General features: G+C 35.8%; 1 protein-coding gene across 1 annotated transcript in view; it reads right to left on the bottom strand.

The window, feature by feature from the left end:
• Positions 1–3,761: 3,761 nt before the first annotated feature.
• Positions 3,762–14,009, bottom strand: part of LOC150096984 (uncharacterized) — a 103,145-nt gene continuing 92,897 nt past the window's right edge. Inside the window, exons 9-10 of the mRNA XM_090408479.1 lie at positions 10,502–10,795; positions 3,762–3,959 (exon numbers count right to left, since the gene is read on the bottom strand). Coding sequence (XP_090264605.1) covers positions 3,834–3,959; positions 10,502–10,795 — 420 coding nt within the window. The 3' untranslated portion in view covers positions 3,762–3,833. The remainder of the gene's footprint in view (positions 3,960–10,501; positions 10,796–14,009) is intronic.

Raw genomic sequence — 14,009 nt, 5'->3', positions numbered from 1 at the left:
TATGTTCAATTAAGATTTTTGCTTCCAAATACTTCATCATTATGGCTGTTCACTATTCTGTTCAGTGAAATGTGGTCCTGTCACTCAAGCAAAATTTGGATAGTAAGATCTCTTAGTCAAGAACACCTGTCATGCCACAGCAAAGTTCATAATGTAGTAATTTCCTCAGAATCGTCAATATTGTTAACTGCAGTAGATGCATGGATAGCATGATGTGTTAATTTTCAAGGACTGCCAAATAAAAATAAATAAAATCTATTTCTGCATTGGTACTGGTGCTCAGAATTTTTCTTTTTCAAGATGCCATTGGCATTTTGAAACTGTTCACATCCTTCTCAAGTTCAATTTGCACATGGAGGATTTTCTCAGGCTTCTCACACAGGAACAGGTGCATATTTTGTGAAATGGAACTTAAGCACACCGAATGCTATCTCCAGTGGGCATCATCAGTGAAATGTCAAAAGTTACATTCCTAGTGCTATAACAGAACTGAATCAATTCTCCCTCATGATACAAAATGTTCTTGAAATTCTTCTTCCAACAAGTTGGTCAATTTCATTTCTGTATGCCATTTAGATTTCTGGACATAAATTCCAAAACCCACTTAGAAAATTTATATTTACTACATATACAGGGTGTTCGGGATAAATTTGACATATTTATAATTAATTATATTTTTCCGTAAGTTACATGTATTAACACACACTTCTCTTCATTTAAAAGGTTGGACCCTTCTTCATTCATATACAAGATGTCAGAAAGGATGGATAGCTGGAACCCACCTGAATCATGGAAGAGAATAACTTGTATCATGATGATTTGTGCCGGCCATCAAAATAAGGATATTTCGACTGCTGCCCAATGCTCCCTGAATACAGTAAAAACAATCAGGCATGAACTAGAGACTTGCAATGGTGACTACGAGGATGTAGCAAGAAGAAAGATCCCTAGCAGACGATCTGATTGCGTTCGTACAGCAGAATTCCTCGCAAATCTGCAGGAACAGGTGTTGAAGATCCCTGGCATTGGAATTCGGGCTTTGTCACGTGAAATGAATGTTGCAGCCTCTACTATGAAGCTTGCACTCAATGAAGACCTCCGCTACTACTCATACAAGCGCCGCAAAGGTCAGCTGCTTACAGAAAAGGCCCGTGAAAAACGTTTGATAAACGCGAAGAAACTTCTAAGCAAAGTGAAACATCCTGCGGAACCACAAACAATCTGGTTCTTTTCCGATGAGAAAAACTTTTGCCAGGATCAAAAACACAACACGCAGAATAACAGATGGCTTGCATACAGTACAAAGGACATTCCTCGTGTAATGCAGACTAAATTTCCCCAAACTGTGATGGTTTTCGGATGTGTATCCTCTGAAGGCAATGTGATGCCTCTGCATTTTTTCCAAGAGGGCCTCAGGTTGACTTCAGATGACTACGTGGAGTTGCTAAACACTGTAGTCAAGCCCTGGATAACAAGGGTAGCCAATGGTAGGCCGTATGTATGGCAGCAGGATTCGGCCCCTTGCCACACCTCTGGGAAAAGTCAAAAATGGTTGTCTGAAAATTTCTACGACTTCACCAGTCCAAATGTTTGGCCTCCAAACTCCCCAGACCTTAACCCCGTGGATTATTTTGTATGGGGCGCAGTTGAAAAAGACACCAATCGCACTTCCAGTAATACAAAAGCCCAGTTAATGGATAAAATTAAAACAGTTTTTGCGGCCCTTCCCAGGGAGACTGTAGCATCAGCTCTTGTTCGAGGTTCCGAAGCAGGATTGAAGCTGTGATCGATGCTAATGGTGGTTATTTTGAGTAAATCTTGTTGATAGTATTGTAATTAACTCTGCCTGTAATGTTTTTTTGTCAATTCATTAAATTTAATAGATACAAAGAAGATTTTCTTTTTCCTTACGAAACTGTCAAATTTATCCCGAACACCCTGTATATATATCCAGGCAGTCCCCAGGTTACGAACGAGATACGTTCCTGAGAACGTCTTTAAGTTGGATTTGTATGTAACTCGGATCCCTGATGAATAGCATATGTGTGTGGTAATAATAATAATACCATAATGGCTCATATGCGGCAATAATAATACAGTGTAATACTGTAATAATAAGTTACAGAAACTATTGTGTTCTTTCTTTTAATTCAAACAAACAGACCATAAAAACAAACTCATACAAAAAGTTTAGATGGGAGAAATTTCAAAAAAGAATATTAAAGGTTGCATCAATGTCTTGCTTACTGGAAAAGGCATTTCTGAGGAGATAGGCTAACATTAATCAGAAGATGATGATGGAGATGGTGCTTGGAGAATCAGGATTTGATTCTGTTTCTGGAAAAGGGGAGCTTACCACTGAAGTCTATTTCTTGAAAAAGGTATCCAGGGTTGTTTGCGCAGCCTTTTTCTTTTTTTCATCATAAATAGCCTTATATTGGCTGATGTTCTCACTAACTGCAGGGTAAACCTTTGTAAAATGCTGAATGTTAAGATCTTGCTCCTCAAGCTTAGCAAATCCTGCTTCAATGAGAAGAAAGGCTTCAGTTAATTCTTGTGAATGGGACCCTAGTAAGTCAATGACATCATTTTCATTGATGTCCAATTGCAGTGTATAGCCACTATTCACCACAGCTTTCCTGGCTTCAGCAATGTCTTCTGTGAAGCTGTGAAAATCATCACAGAATTGAGGGCACAGTTTGTTCCACACCCCCCTTTAATTGTTGATTGCTTCATTTCCTCCCAAGAATCAGCAATGTTTTTGATGGCATCATGAATGTTATAATTCTTTCAGAACCCTCAAGGTTATCACATCATCTTGTGTAGCCCTGAATACTTGCGAAAATGTATGCCGTAAGTAATAAGTCTTAAATGCAGAAACGACTTCTTGATCCACTGGCTGTAGTGTTGGGTGGTAAAAATACAACCTGTACATTAGGGTGAGGGTCATCTAAAGATATTGGATGCCCAGGAGCATTGTCCAGCTCAAGCAGAATTTTAAAAGGAATTTTCTTTTATGAACAATAACATTCCACAGCAGGAATAAAACAGTTCAAGAACCAATCTTCAAACATGGCAAGTGTGACCTATGCCCTTAAATTTGACTTCCAAATAGTGGGAAGAGCTGCTTTAATAAGGCAGCGAAGTGCGGGTATGTTTAAATGCGCAAAAGAAACTAGTTCCAGAATTATTAATTTAATTATTTAATTATCCTTATGGGGAGCCTGTTCATAAGTGCGGAACACCATAAGTCAGGTTGCCCATAACCTGGGGACCGCCTGTATATGATTGAAAAGATCATTACCTACTAAAACAGATTTATTTCTGACTGCAAAAAGGAAAGACAAAAAAGTAAACAAGAAATGTAATGGAGTTTTTTTGTTTTTTTTCTCAAAGTGAAAAAAAAATTTTTTTCCCTTTCTTTATAATCATGAAATTTTTATTAGATGATTTAAACAATAATTTCCTAATTTATTGTCTCTAATGAAAGATTTGTCATTGAAATTCTACCATAACATTAGTGTAATTCAAACCTAAAAATGTTTGCTTTCATAAAAAATTATTTACAGTAATTTTCTATTTATCAGCTGAAGTTTTACAAAACTTTGAATCTGGATTTTATCAAATGAAATTTTATATAGTTAAAAATTTATATTTTTCTATTTTCTTCGTGCAGAATTTTTTTTTCACCTAATTAGTTTGATTATTTTTAGCATATATACATAATGTATCACAGAAGTTCACATAAAAAGCCTTCCAACTGATCAGTAACCATATATGTATTGAACGATGGATATTTTCTTATTTACAAAGCAATGGACAAAGGTTACAGCTCACTTCTTAGTTCGAGAAACTTTAAACCTAGATACCCTTGTTGAGGATGCTTCAGAAAGTGCAGGAACGGGTGTAGGCACTAAATGCTCAGAAAGTTCTCTTTCAACAACAGTACCAGTAAATGCCTGAAAGATACAAGTATATTTTTGGCTTCAATGAGAAAGGGGGGGGGGATGGCATTTTCTTTTAAATACAACATTAAAAAAGAATAAGTAATAAGAGAGATAAAGTCATTTTTTAGTGATCTGGTATTACACACATGCACAACTGATAGAATAATATCACTTTTTTAAGGTATTATTTCTGAGAAAACTTCCATGTCACTTTTTTAAATGTCTATACTCAGTACTAATACTGACTTTTTGCAAACTGATACTTACTTATACTTATGGGATTAGACAGTCATCATTCATATGGAATTTCCTTCCCTTTTCTCCCCCTTCCCTATTAGGTTGAGTTGAGCTCCCTCGTGGGGGGTGGGGGGGTGGGGGGTAAGTATTTATGGCTGTAGATCCGTGTGTGTGTTCACGGGGCCGGTTTGCCTGCTTGCGGGATGAAAAACCCCAGATAAACTGGGGGGAAAAAAACCCTGCTGTCCACGCCCAAGACCGGCTAACTTGGCTATGGCTGAGGAAGATCCTTAAGCTCCTCACGTTGGCAACAAGAATCGAACCCAGGACACTCCTTCTCCAGGCATATGGTTGCAAAGCGCAAAGCCACTAGGCTAACCATGCGGACGGATTAGATAGTGTACCAACTCAAGTATTATTGAGAAGGTAAGGAATTGGAAGTGCCTTTGACCACAAGTTTTAATTTAAGTCTCACTCAAGAATATGTGCAGTCAGAAATGATCACCCTATCTACATTTCAAATAAGCAGTATCAAAAACTTCCTGGAGCTAAACATTCAGATGATTGATATCTTGGTAGGCCAAGTGAATACAGTATCTACGAGGAGGATATGGCAAGTTCTGATAAATACCTAAAACAAAAATGATATTAAAGCAACTGATATAACCATGCGAAAGAACATACAAGGATATAAGAACATACATTACCTTCATGACTGCTACTAGTATGTTCTTTCTTGTGGTTATATCAATTGATTTAATATCATTTTTGTTCTAGGAAATTATCAGAACTTTCCAGATCCCCCCCCCCCCATATACTCTTTAACCTTTCAATCTATGGGCATAAGTGTTTGAATGTCATTAGGAGGTAGATGAATTTTATTTCCCCAATGTGAGACCATCACTAACTGGAAACCTGTTGAAGTGGCGTAAAAAGTCCTATATTTGTCTCTAGAGCAGGGTTCTTAAATCACCCAACCTTTGCTCATCCATGGTAACAATATACCATAGGTTTTCAATCTTTCTGTAACGGAACTCACGTTAAAAAATGGTTTCTGCATGAAAAAACAGAGAAGAAATTACATTCAGATTAATTAGTCAAACTGAAATGAATGATATTTTTCAAGGTTTTAAGTATAATAAAAATACTGACAGAACTTCGGTTGGGGAAGTTTCTGCCTTTTGTGACTGTCATTAACGATCTGAAATTTTCAATCAAATGAAGCTGTTTCTTCTATTTTTCTTTGGTTAATGGCAATCCCACTCAAAAAAATATAAGGAAGAACCTACAGAAAATTGCTATTGTGGATGAATTAAGATAACAACTCAGAAATCCTGATTAAAAAAAATTTCAGAAACCCATCAAGCAGTTCTGGATATCTGGAATAATCACATGAAGAAATTATTAAATCATAGAAAAGTTAAAAGAAGATATCCAGGAAGAATGCATACTTAATTACATATAACTTCATGTAGAAAAGGCATAATAAACTGAAATGTGGAAAAGCAACTGGAGTAGATAATATTTGTAGTGGCTACACTGCATAATCCAGAAAGTTTAGTCACAGGACTGAATTTTAGATGATTAAACTAGAGCTGCTGTTGTTATACCAATTTATCATGACGGAAATAAAATAATGAGAATTACAGAGTAACTTTCCTACAGATCTACACATTTTGTTGAGCTAAAAATAATGTAAAAGATGTCAAAGGAAACAAACTGTTCTAAAGACTAAATTTGGATAAAATGAAGGATATGTAGAAAGATGGTTGGAGATTAATTCAGATCTATCAATGAGTTATACATTATCTCCACTGACATTTATAAATAATTTAGATGAACCATCCTTTCTTTAATAGTTACATGGTGACCCAGCATGCATATAATAAATAACTTCAATTTAATATAAACTAAAACAATTCAGTCTTCATATCAAGGTCATCATCTAGGGTATACATATACAGGGTGATCAAAATTAAAGTATCGCTGTTTAAGGCCTTGCAGAGCACCATCCAGTGATCCAAATGCTGTGAAACGTTTCAGGAATACATTTTGCATCATGTGGAAGTGATATATGAGAAAATAAAAAAAAAGTAGTCCCAAAATTCACCACGGGGACATTGTAAACACCAAATGCAAGGAATTTGTATATCACCCAACTCACAGGTACCAGAGAGCTTAAAAAGATGGACAGAGGATTTTTTCCTTCATTTTGGTTGTTAATACTGTTCACAGCACTAACCTAGCCCCCCAACGTACTTTGCTCATGAAGCTGTACTACCTAAACAACTGCAATACTGTTGCTCACTCCACAAATTTCATCAGCTGAACAAATGTTCATGAGATCTACTATCTTCATTTACCATGTGCTATGATGAATGATTAGTCATTTTGAAGAAATGGGATCATTGGGAGTTAGGCCTGGAACAGGTTGCAAACCAATCAGTTCAAAATAGGCGAATGAAGTTGCTACTGCCATTGTGGAACAGGCCATTAATAACAGCATTGGTTCCTGCAATGCATGTGCTGTATCAAGACACATGGATATGATTACACAACTGTCTGGAAAATTCTACAGAAGATTCTGCTTTTCTACTCATTCAAAATAACCCAAACACAAGGGTTGTGCCCAGGGGAACTTTGAAAGTTGACTGACATCCGTTTTAACATTCCTTGCTCGAGTGGAGTTGGGCATTGTGTGGTCGTGGATGATTTTGTGGGGAGATGTGCCTCACTTTCACCTGAACGGAACTGTGAATATACCCACAACTGCCGGATATGGGCAATGCAAAACCCACCTGCAATCCAACAAATTTCTTTGCACTCAGACAAATTACTGTCTGGCATAGTTTTATAGCTTTATTTATCATTAGACCCCTCTTCTTCTTTGAGGATATTCACCAATTGGGTCCTGTGACCTGCTCAGTTGCAGCTGAGAGATATCGCAATATAATAAACAATTTGTTATGCTACAGTAGCACCTGTGAATTGATTCAGTCACTTTCATGAAGGATGGGCCCCACCATGCATCAGTCAATCCATATAGGAGGCTCTTTGAGAAACATTTCATGGAAGCTAGACTGATCAGCTGTGTGTTTCCCACTGTGTGGTCACCTTGTTCACCTGATTTGGCAATTGTTAGATCAGGTTCAGAATCATTTCAGAATCATCCTGATAACTTGCCAGTGCTGAAAGACAGCATAACCAGCATGTACATAGCATCAGTCCCAACCAACTACATTTTGCCATTGAACACACTGTGCAAAGGATACAGTTTGTGGTATACCAAGAAGGGCAAAAGCACATTGAACAATACAGCCATGAATGCATAATGAAAGTGAATAAAAATGTTATTTATGCTAGTGTCAATTTTCTCCTTTTTACAAACAAAAGAAAAATTACTGCATCTACATTCAGTGCATCATACAGAGCCCCTTAATGGAGAATTCTGGACTACTTTTTTTTCTCACATATAACTTCTGCATGATGCACAATGCAGCAAAACTCTGTGGCATTTAGATCACTGTGTGGCATTCCACAAGTTCTTAAACAAGGAGTGTTGATCACCCTACACACAAACACACAAAGCTACATTACAATACACATAGTATGCTAAAGTAAAAGTAACACTAATTTGGTCATTAATACTACTAGCCTTACTTCTGGCAGTTAAAAAAAAACAAAAAAACTCAACTACATCAAAGCTAGAATCCTGTTAACTGTTTTCCTGGAGATTACTAACAGATAAATAAAAAAAAAACACAGTATTGATGGTGGCCAATATACGAAATAAGAGTTAAAATTATTGCTTAGTCTTGAAGTGAAGACTTGGTAGAGAACATAAAACAGACTTTATGGGTTAATGTGTGCCATCCATATTCTTGGGATTTTTAGACCATTATTATTATTAGTATTATTGCATAGACACCTCCACAGAGTCCTAAAACCCATCATGATTGACCTAAACTATCAACACCATATCTATCATACTTTTCCTTGAAACTATTAACAAAGCAATCATAACTGATCATGCAACCCATTCCACTCATTCACCACTCTCCAAGAAAAATCCTCACACCCTTGCTAACTACAATTAGCACATCTCTGGTTCTCCTCCCTCTAGCCATGTGTTTATATAATTCCTTTGTATTAATATTATAAAATCCTTTAAGTAACTTAAATGCTTCTATCATATTTGCCCTTGTTCACCTATCAACTAACTTTTGCAATCCACAAACCCTCAATCTATCCTCATAGGGAGCATTCCACAGGACACTCACCATCTTGGTCACTCACCTCTGAATCCTCTCCACCACTACCTCATCCCATGAAACCCAGGTGACCAACCCCAAGCACAATAATCCAGATGTGGTCATATCAAGGCTCTATAAAGAGGAATGATAACTTCTTCATCTGTGCTTGTTAGTGTGTTCTTCAATAACCAAAATGCCAAGATTACAAGCTGTAATCTTGACATTTTGGGATACAAAGTTTTTACACTTTTCCACATTAAACTGACATCCATTATGTTTTGTCCATACTGTCAGACTATTAAATCATTCTCAAACTCTCTATATCCCAAAGATTAACTATTACCTTACCCAATTTTGCATCATAAGCAAACAACTGAATATCTCCCTTCAAATTATTGTTTAGATTAGGATGGTTGATCAAAATTTCACAAGCATTCTTAGATTTGTGTTCACACCAAGTTTTTGTATGATGTATGGAACGGTTTCCTTTCCAATCACTTCGGTGTAGAATGTTAAGAGCATGATCAAAGGTACAATTTACCAAAATTATTAAATTCAATGTGTCATTTGTGTTCTTTTTTTTATGGATTAGAATTGTGTGTCCAGTTTCACTAATATAAGGAAGTTTACAGGTACACTGAATTCGGTATATCCTATGATGGGCCAGGAGAGACGGGTATAAAGAACCCTTGGAGGAGTTTAATATGTTTTTCGATTTTGTAGTTGGTTTAAAAATAACACTAAGGTTGTAATGGTGTAATATTCCTTTAATGTAAGGAACAGCTATAATTTATTGTAATCTATATTATTTTTATTTTTAGATGTAAGTTTGTGATGAATTTTATTTATAGTATTTTTGCTATGGTCATGTTTATGAACATACTGCTAATAATCTGTATTTCTTGTTTAAGAGCTTGCTCATCAGAGCAAATTGTTATTGCTCTGTTTTTGAGTATGTCAATGACTCCAAGTTTTTGTGAAGGGTAGTGGCAAGAGCTTGTACATAAGTATTGGCTGATATGTGTGGCTTGTGGTAGACAGTGAAGGTAAATTGCCTGAGGAAAGATGTGTGACAGGTGTATCCAGAAAAGGAATGATGCTTGGTAAATTGTAAATTGGTGACTTAGGAAGGTGTTTAAAGTTTGGCAGCTGTATGGCCAGATGACAAAAACATCATCAATGTATCTAATGCCAAACTGTATGCTTCTAGAGAATACTGCTCAAAAGCTTCCATATAAAAATGTGCAATAGGAGGGTATAGTAGTAAACCCATGGATGTATCTTCTTTCTGTAGGTAAAAATTATTTTACAGTAAAAGAAACAGACCATAGTAAGCAGGCAAAGAGAGCTGTATTATCAGGTGGAAATTTGTTTTGTAAGAGAACAATTGTGTCATAGATTGGAACATTTGTGAAAATGGCAAAAACAACAAAGCTGACTAATAAATCAACTTTGCTGAGCATTATGTTTCTAGTTTTGTTTATGAAGTGTTGCATGTGTGTGTTCTTATATAGAAGAGAGAATGACCTACCAACTCCTTGAGTGTTAATGTTAGTTTCTTGGCTAGGTATTGGAGTACCTTCAACATTAGGGAATCAGTGACAAACATATACTTAAAAACAAAGATATCAGAAAAGAACTTGATTAATATTATTAATATTCAACAATGCATAAGCAGAGGTAATCTAAGACAATATGATCAGTTACATGAAAGAATTGGGCACAGAATTAGAAAAGATTAGGTAATCAAGTGTTTGAAATAAAAATGGCAAGAAAAATACTAGTACACTGATGGCCAATGCAGTTAAGGGTGCTTTAGATCTAAATGTAAGAGGAAGTGCGAAGTCTCTGATCAAATCAGACTTCACAAATAATAGATCAGTTTGAATGAAAGCTGTTGATCATAATCTAGTCATAAAATCTTAATTGTGCAAGGGTATCAATAACCTGATACAGCACATCTCTTGAGTATATACAATAGATGATGACAAGCAGTTATTCAAGTAAATATCAAAAGCAATAATTTAACACATATAGAAATTGCTCAATTTAGATATTACTTACAGGTGCTACATGGGACTTTGACACGTTTAAAGAATCTGCTTTTTTCTTAGGTTTCTCAAATTTTGGTAATGGATATACTCCTGGCATATTAACAATTGGTATAGATTCAGAAGAATCAAATAATGAGCTCTTGTCTTGAAAACCTACTGATGTTTTTTTTGTTTTTAAAATAGATTTTGGTTCTTCATGTGTAACTGCAGACTCAAAGCACTTGTAAATATCTGAAGGACTTTGAATTATGGGAACTGCAGGCTTTTGCTCTTCTTTTTCTTTCTCTCTAGATATTTCACTTTCCTATATAAAAAAAAAAAAATCATACATAATATATATATATATATGTATATATATATTGTGATTATTCATTTTTATTCAATAGAAAATAATTAACAGACTTGTGTTAAACTAGTAGTATCTTTTTAAATAAACCATGTCATCTCTTTATCTCTCGGTATCAGTCATTTAAAATAATATATATATGTGTGTGTGTGCGTGCATGTGCATGCACACAAACTATTAATGAAAGCAAGCAATTAAAAAGCTCCTAAATTAAAATTTCTCAATAAATATAAAAATAGTGTATTGACTAAAATACAGACAGTGATAAAATAAATAATAATAATAAAATAATATCATTGATCTGAGACTTTTGCAGTTAATGACACTTAGTAGACTGTATTTTTTTCGTATATACTACATCTTCTCATGTATAATGGGAATTCTGATTTCAGAAATTAACTTCAATAATAAAAATCTCCAGTATTCGGACTGCCGAAACCATCATCATCATCATCATCATCAAATTCCTGCCATGTACCCTCAAGGGGTGTACAGGATATGACAGTACTACATGAAAAAATTACATCATTACTAACTTCCTATCTACAATTTTCCTCCAAATCAGTCTGTTACTTGTCAAGACTCCAACATTATCAGATCTTATATTTCTATCGTCTAAGGCACTTTGTACCGTATCAATCCACCTATATCTTGGTCTTCCTCTGGGTCGTTTTCCTGCCAACCTGGCAGAGAACACTTGTTTTGCTAATCTTTCCTCTCCCATTCTATTTAAGTGACCATACCATCTGAGATTAGCTCTGCTAACGCATTCCTGGATGCTGACAATATCAAGTTCTTTCCTAATATCCTCATTTTTAATATGATATTGCCATTGATGCCATCTGTTCACGCCTCTAATCTTTCTCAGGACTCTCATATCTGCGGTCAAGTGGTCAAGTGTTTTACTTCTGACCCAGCTCTCAGATCCATAAGTTAAAATTGGTTTGAACACAGTCTTGTATACAGCTAATTTAGTGTTCCGACTAATTTCTTTCTTATTCCATATGAATTTATTCAATTGACTTCCCACGATACCAGCTTTGCTGATTCTGTTGTCTATTTCTATATTTAGTTTACCATCTTCAGTAAAAATTGTGCCTAAGTAGCTGAAATGTTTTACTTGTTCCACAGGTTCTCCATTCACAACACAGTTGACATTTTCAATGATTCAGCCTATTTTCATTGTCTTTGTCTTTTTATTGCTGACCTTCATACCATATCTATTACAACAGCTATTCAATTTAGTCAGAGAATCTTGCAGACTTGTAGCGGATTTTTTTAGAAGTATAACATCATCCGCATAAAGCAAAGAGCTGACATTAACATCTCCAATTTTGATATCAGGTTTAATACCACATTCCTTCATAATGTGATCCATATAGATAATGAATAACAGAGGGGATAATGTACATCCTTGTCTCACACCAGATTTAACATTAAACCATCTTCCTGTACTTCCTTCAATTCTAACTGCTGACTCACAACTCAAATAAAGACTAAGTATTGCTTGATATAATGCCCCATTGACACCATATAACTGCAGCGTATTGAATAGCTTCTCTCTTGGCACCTTGTCATATGCCTTTTCCAAATCGACAAAACTTAAATACAGATCTTTGTTATATTCCCATGCTTTCTCGACTATTTGTCATAAAGTGAAGATCTGATCCTGACAGCCTCTATTTGGCCTGAATCCAGCTTGTTCTTCACCAAGCTTTTCTTCCACAATTCTTCTCAACCGTTTCTCAAGTATACTTGCATAGATCTTGCCAGGAACACTCAGTAGGGAAATACCTCTGTAATTCTCACATTCGGTTTTATTTCCCTTTTTATATATGGGTACTATGAGAGCTCTACTCCAATCATCGGGAATTCGTCCCTCTGTCCAGGCTTTCTGAACTATGCAGTGCAGCCACTGTAAGACTCTTATACCACCATACTTCAGCATTTCTGGTCGAATATCATCTACTCCTGCTGCCTTTCCACATTTCAAGCCTTTGATGGCTTTTTCTACTTCAAGTATGGATATGTATTCCTGACTGCATGCCTGGTCAGTGTTTTTTATCACTGTGCTGTCATCACTGCTTGTTTCATTTAGCAGTTTTTCAAAGTAATTACTCCATACTTCAAGGATATCTTTTTCTCCTGTTTTCATTTCACCTTTATCATCTCTAATTCCTTTTACAGCCCTCTTTCCTCCATTCCTAAGCTTCTTCAACAACCTCCAGAATATTTTGCCACCTTCTTGATATTTATTTTCTATATTCTTGCCAAAGTCCTCCCATGACTTTTGTTTAGCTAGTTTTACACAGTGTTTAGCATTCTTGCATTTGTCTCTGTATTCTCTAAGAGCACAAGCTGACTTATTTGCCAGGAACTTTTGATATGCTTTCTTCTTTTCCTTCACTGCCTCTTTAACTTCCTGTGTCCACCAGGGAGTTCTGATTTTTTTATCTTTGCACACAACCTCACCACATGCCTCTCTGGCAGAATCAATCAATGTTTCCTTCAGAGTTTGCCACTGAATCTCCAAGGTTTGATTCCTGTTCTCAAACTCTTTCATTTTCTTTTCAATAATATTTCTGTATTTTAGTCTACAGTTTACATCTGAGAGCTGCTCAACTTTTATTCGCTTTAAAACTTTCTTACATGTTATTCTTTTCAATATGAAATTCAATTTTATCCTGCTCAGGACTAAATAGTGATCACTTCCAATTTCAAATCCTCTGTACACTCTGGTGTCCTGCACCAGGGAGAAAACATCACTATCAACAATAACATAGTCAATGAGACTTTTCTTATTCCTAGCCTCTTCTCTCCATGTGAATTTGTGCACATTTTTATGTTGGAACATGGTGTTAGTAATAACCAGTCCATGTCCTGAGCAGAAATCCAACAGATATTTGCCATTATTATTAGCTTTGCTCTTTTCTCCAAATTTTCCCAAAATATTTTTGTATGTCTCACAATCATTTCCTACTCTACTATTTAGATCCCCAACAAGGACCAACTTTTCCTTTTTCATTGTGTCAGTTGCTTTTTCTAAAGCCTCAAAAAATTCCTCCACTTCTACCTTAGTAGAACCTTCTGTGGGACCATAGGCACAAATAAGTCTCATTGTCCAGTTCCCCATTCTCATATTTGCCCACATTACTCTACTTGAGACTGACTG

This window comes from Typopeltis vanoorti, chromosome 18 (assembly GCF_054136105.1).
Source record: "Typopeltis vanoorti isolate ZY-2024b chromosome 18, IOZ_Tvanoo_1.0, whole genome shotgun sequence".
NCBI classification, from domain to species: Eukaryota; Metazoa; Arthropoda; class Arachnida; order Uropygi; family Thelyphonidae; genus Typopeltis; species Typopeltis vanoorti.
This window is presented reverse-complemented; position numbering and strand designations above follow the sequence as displayed.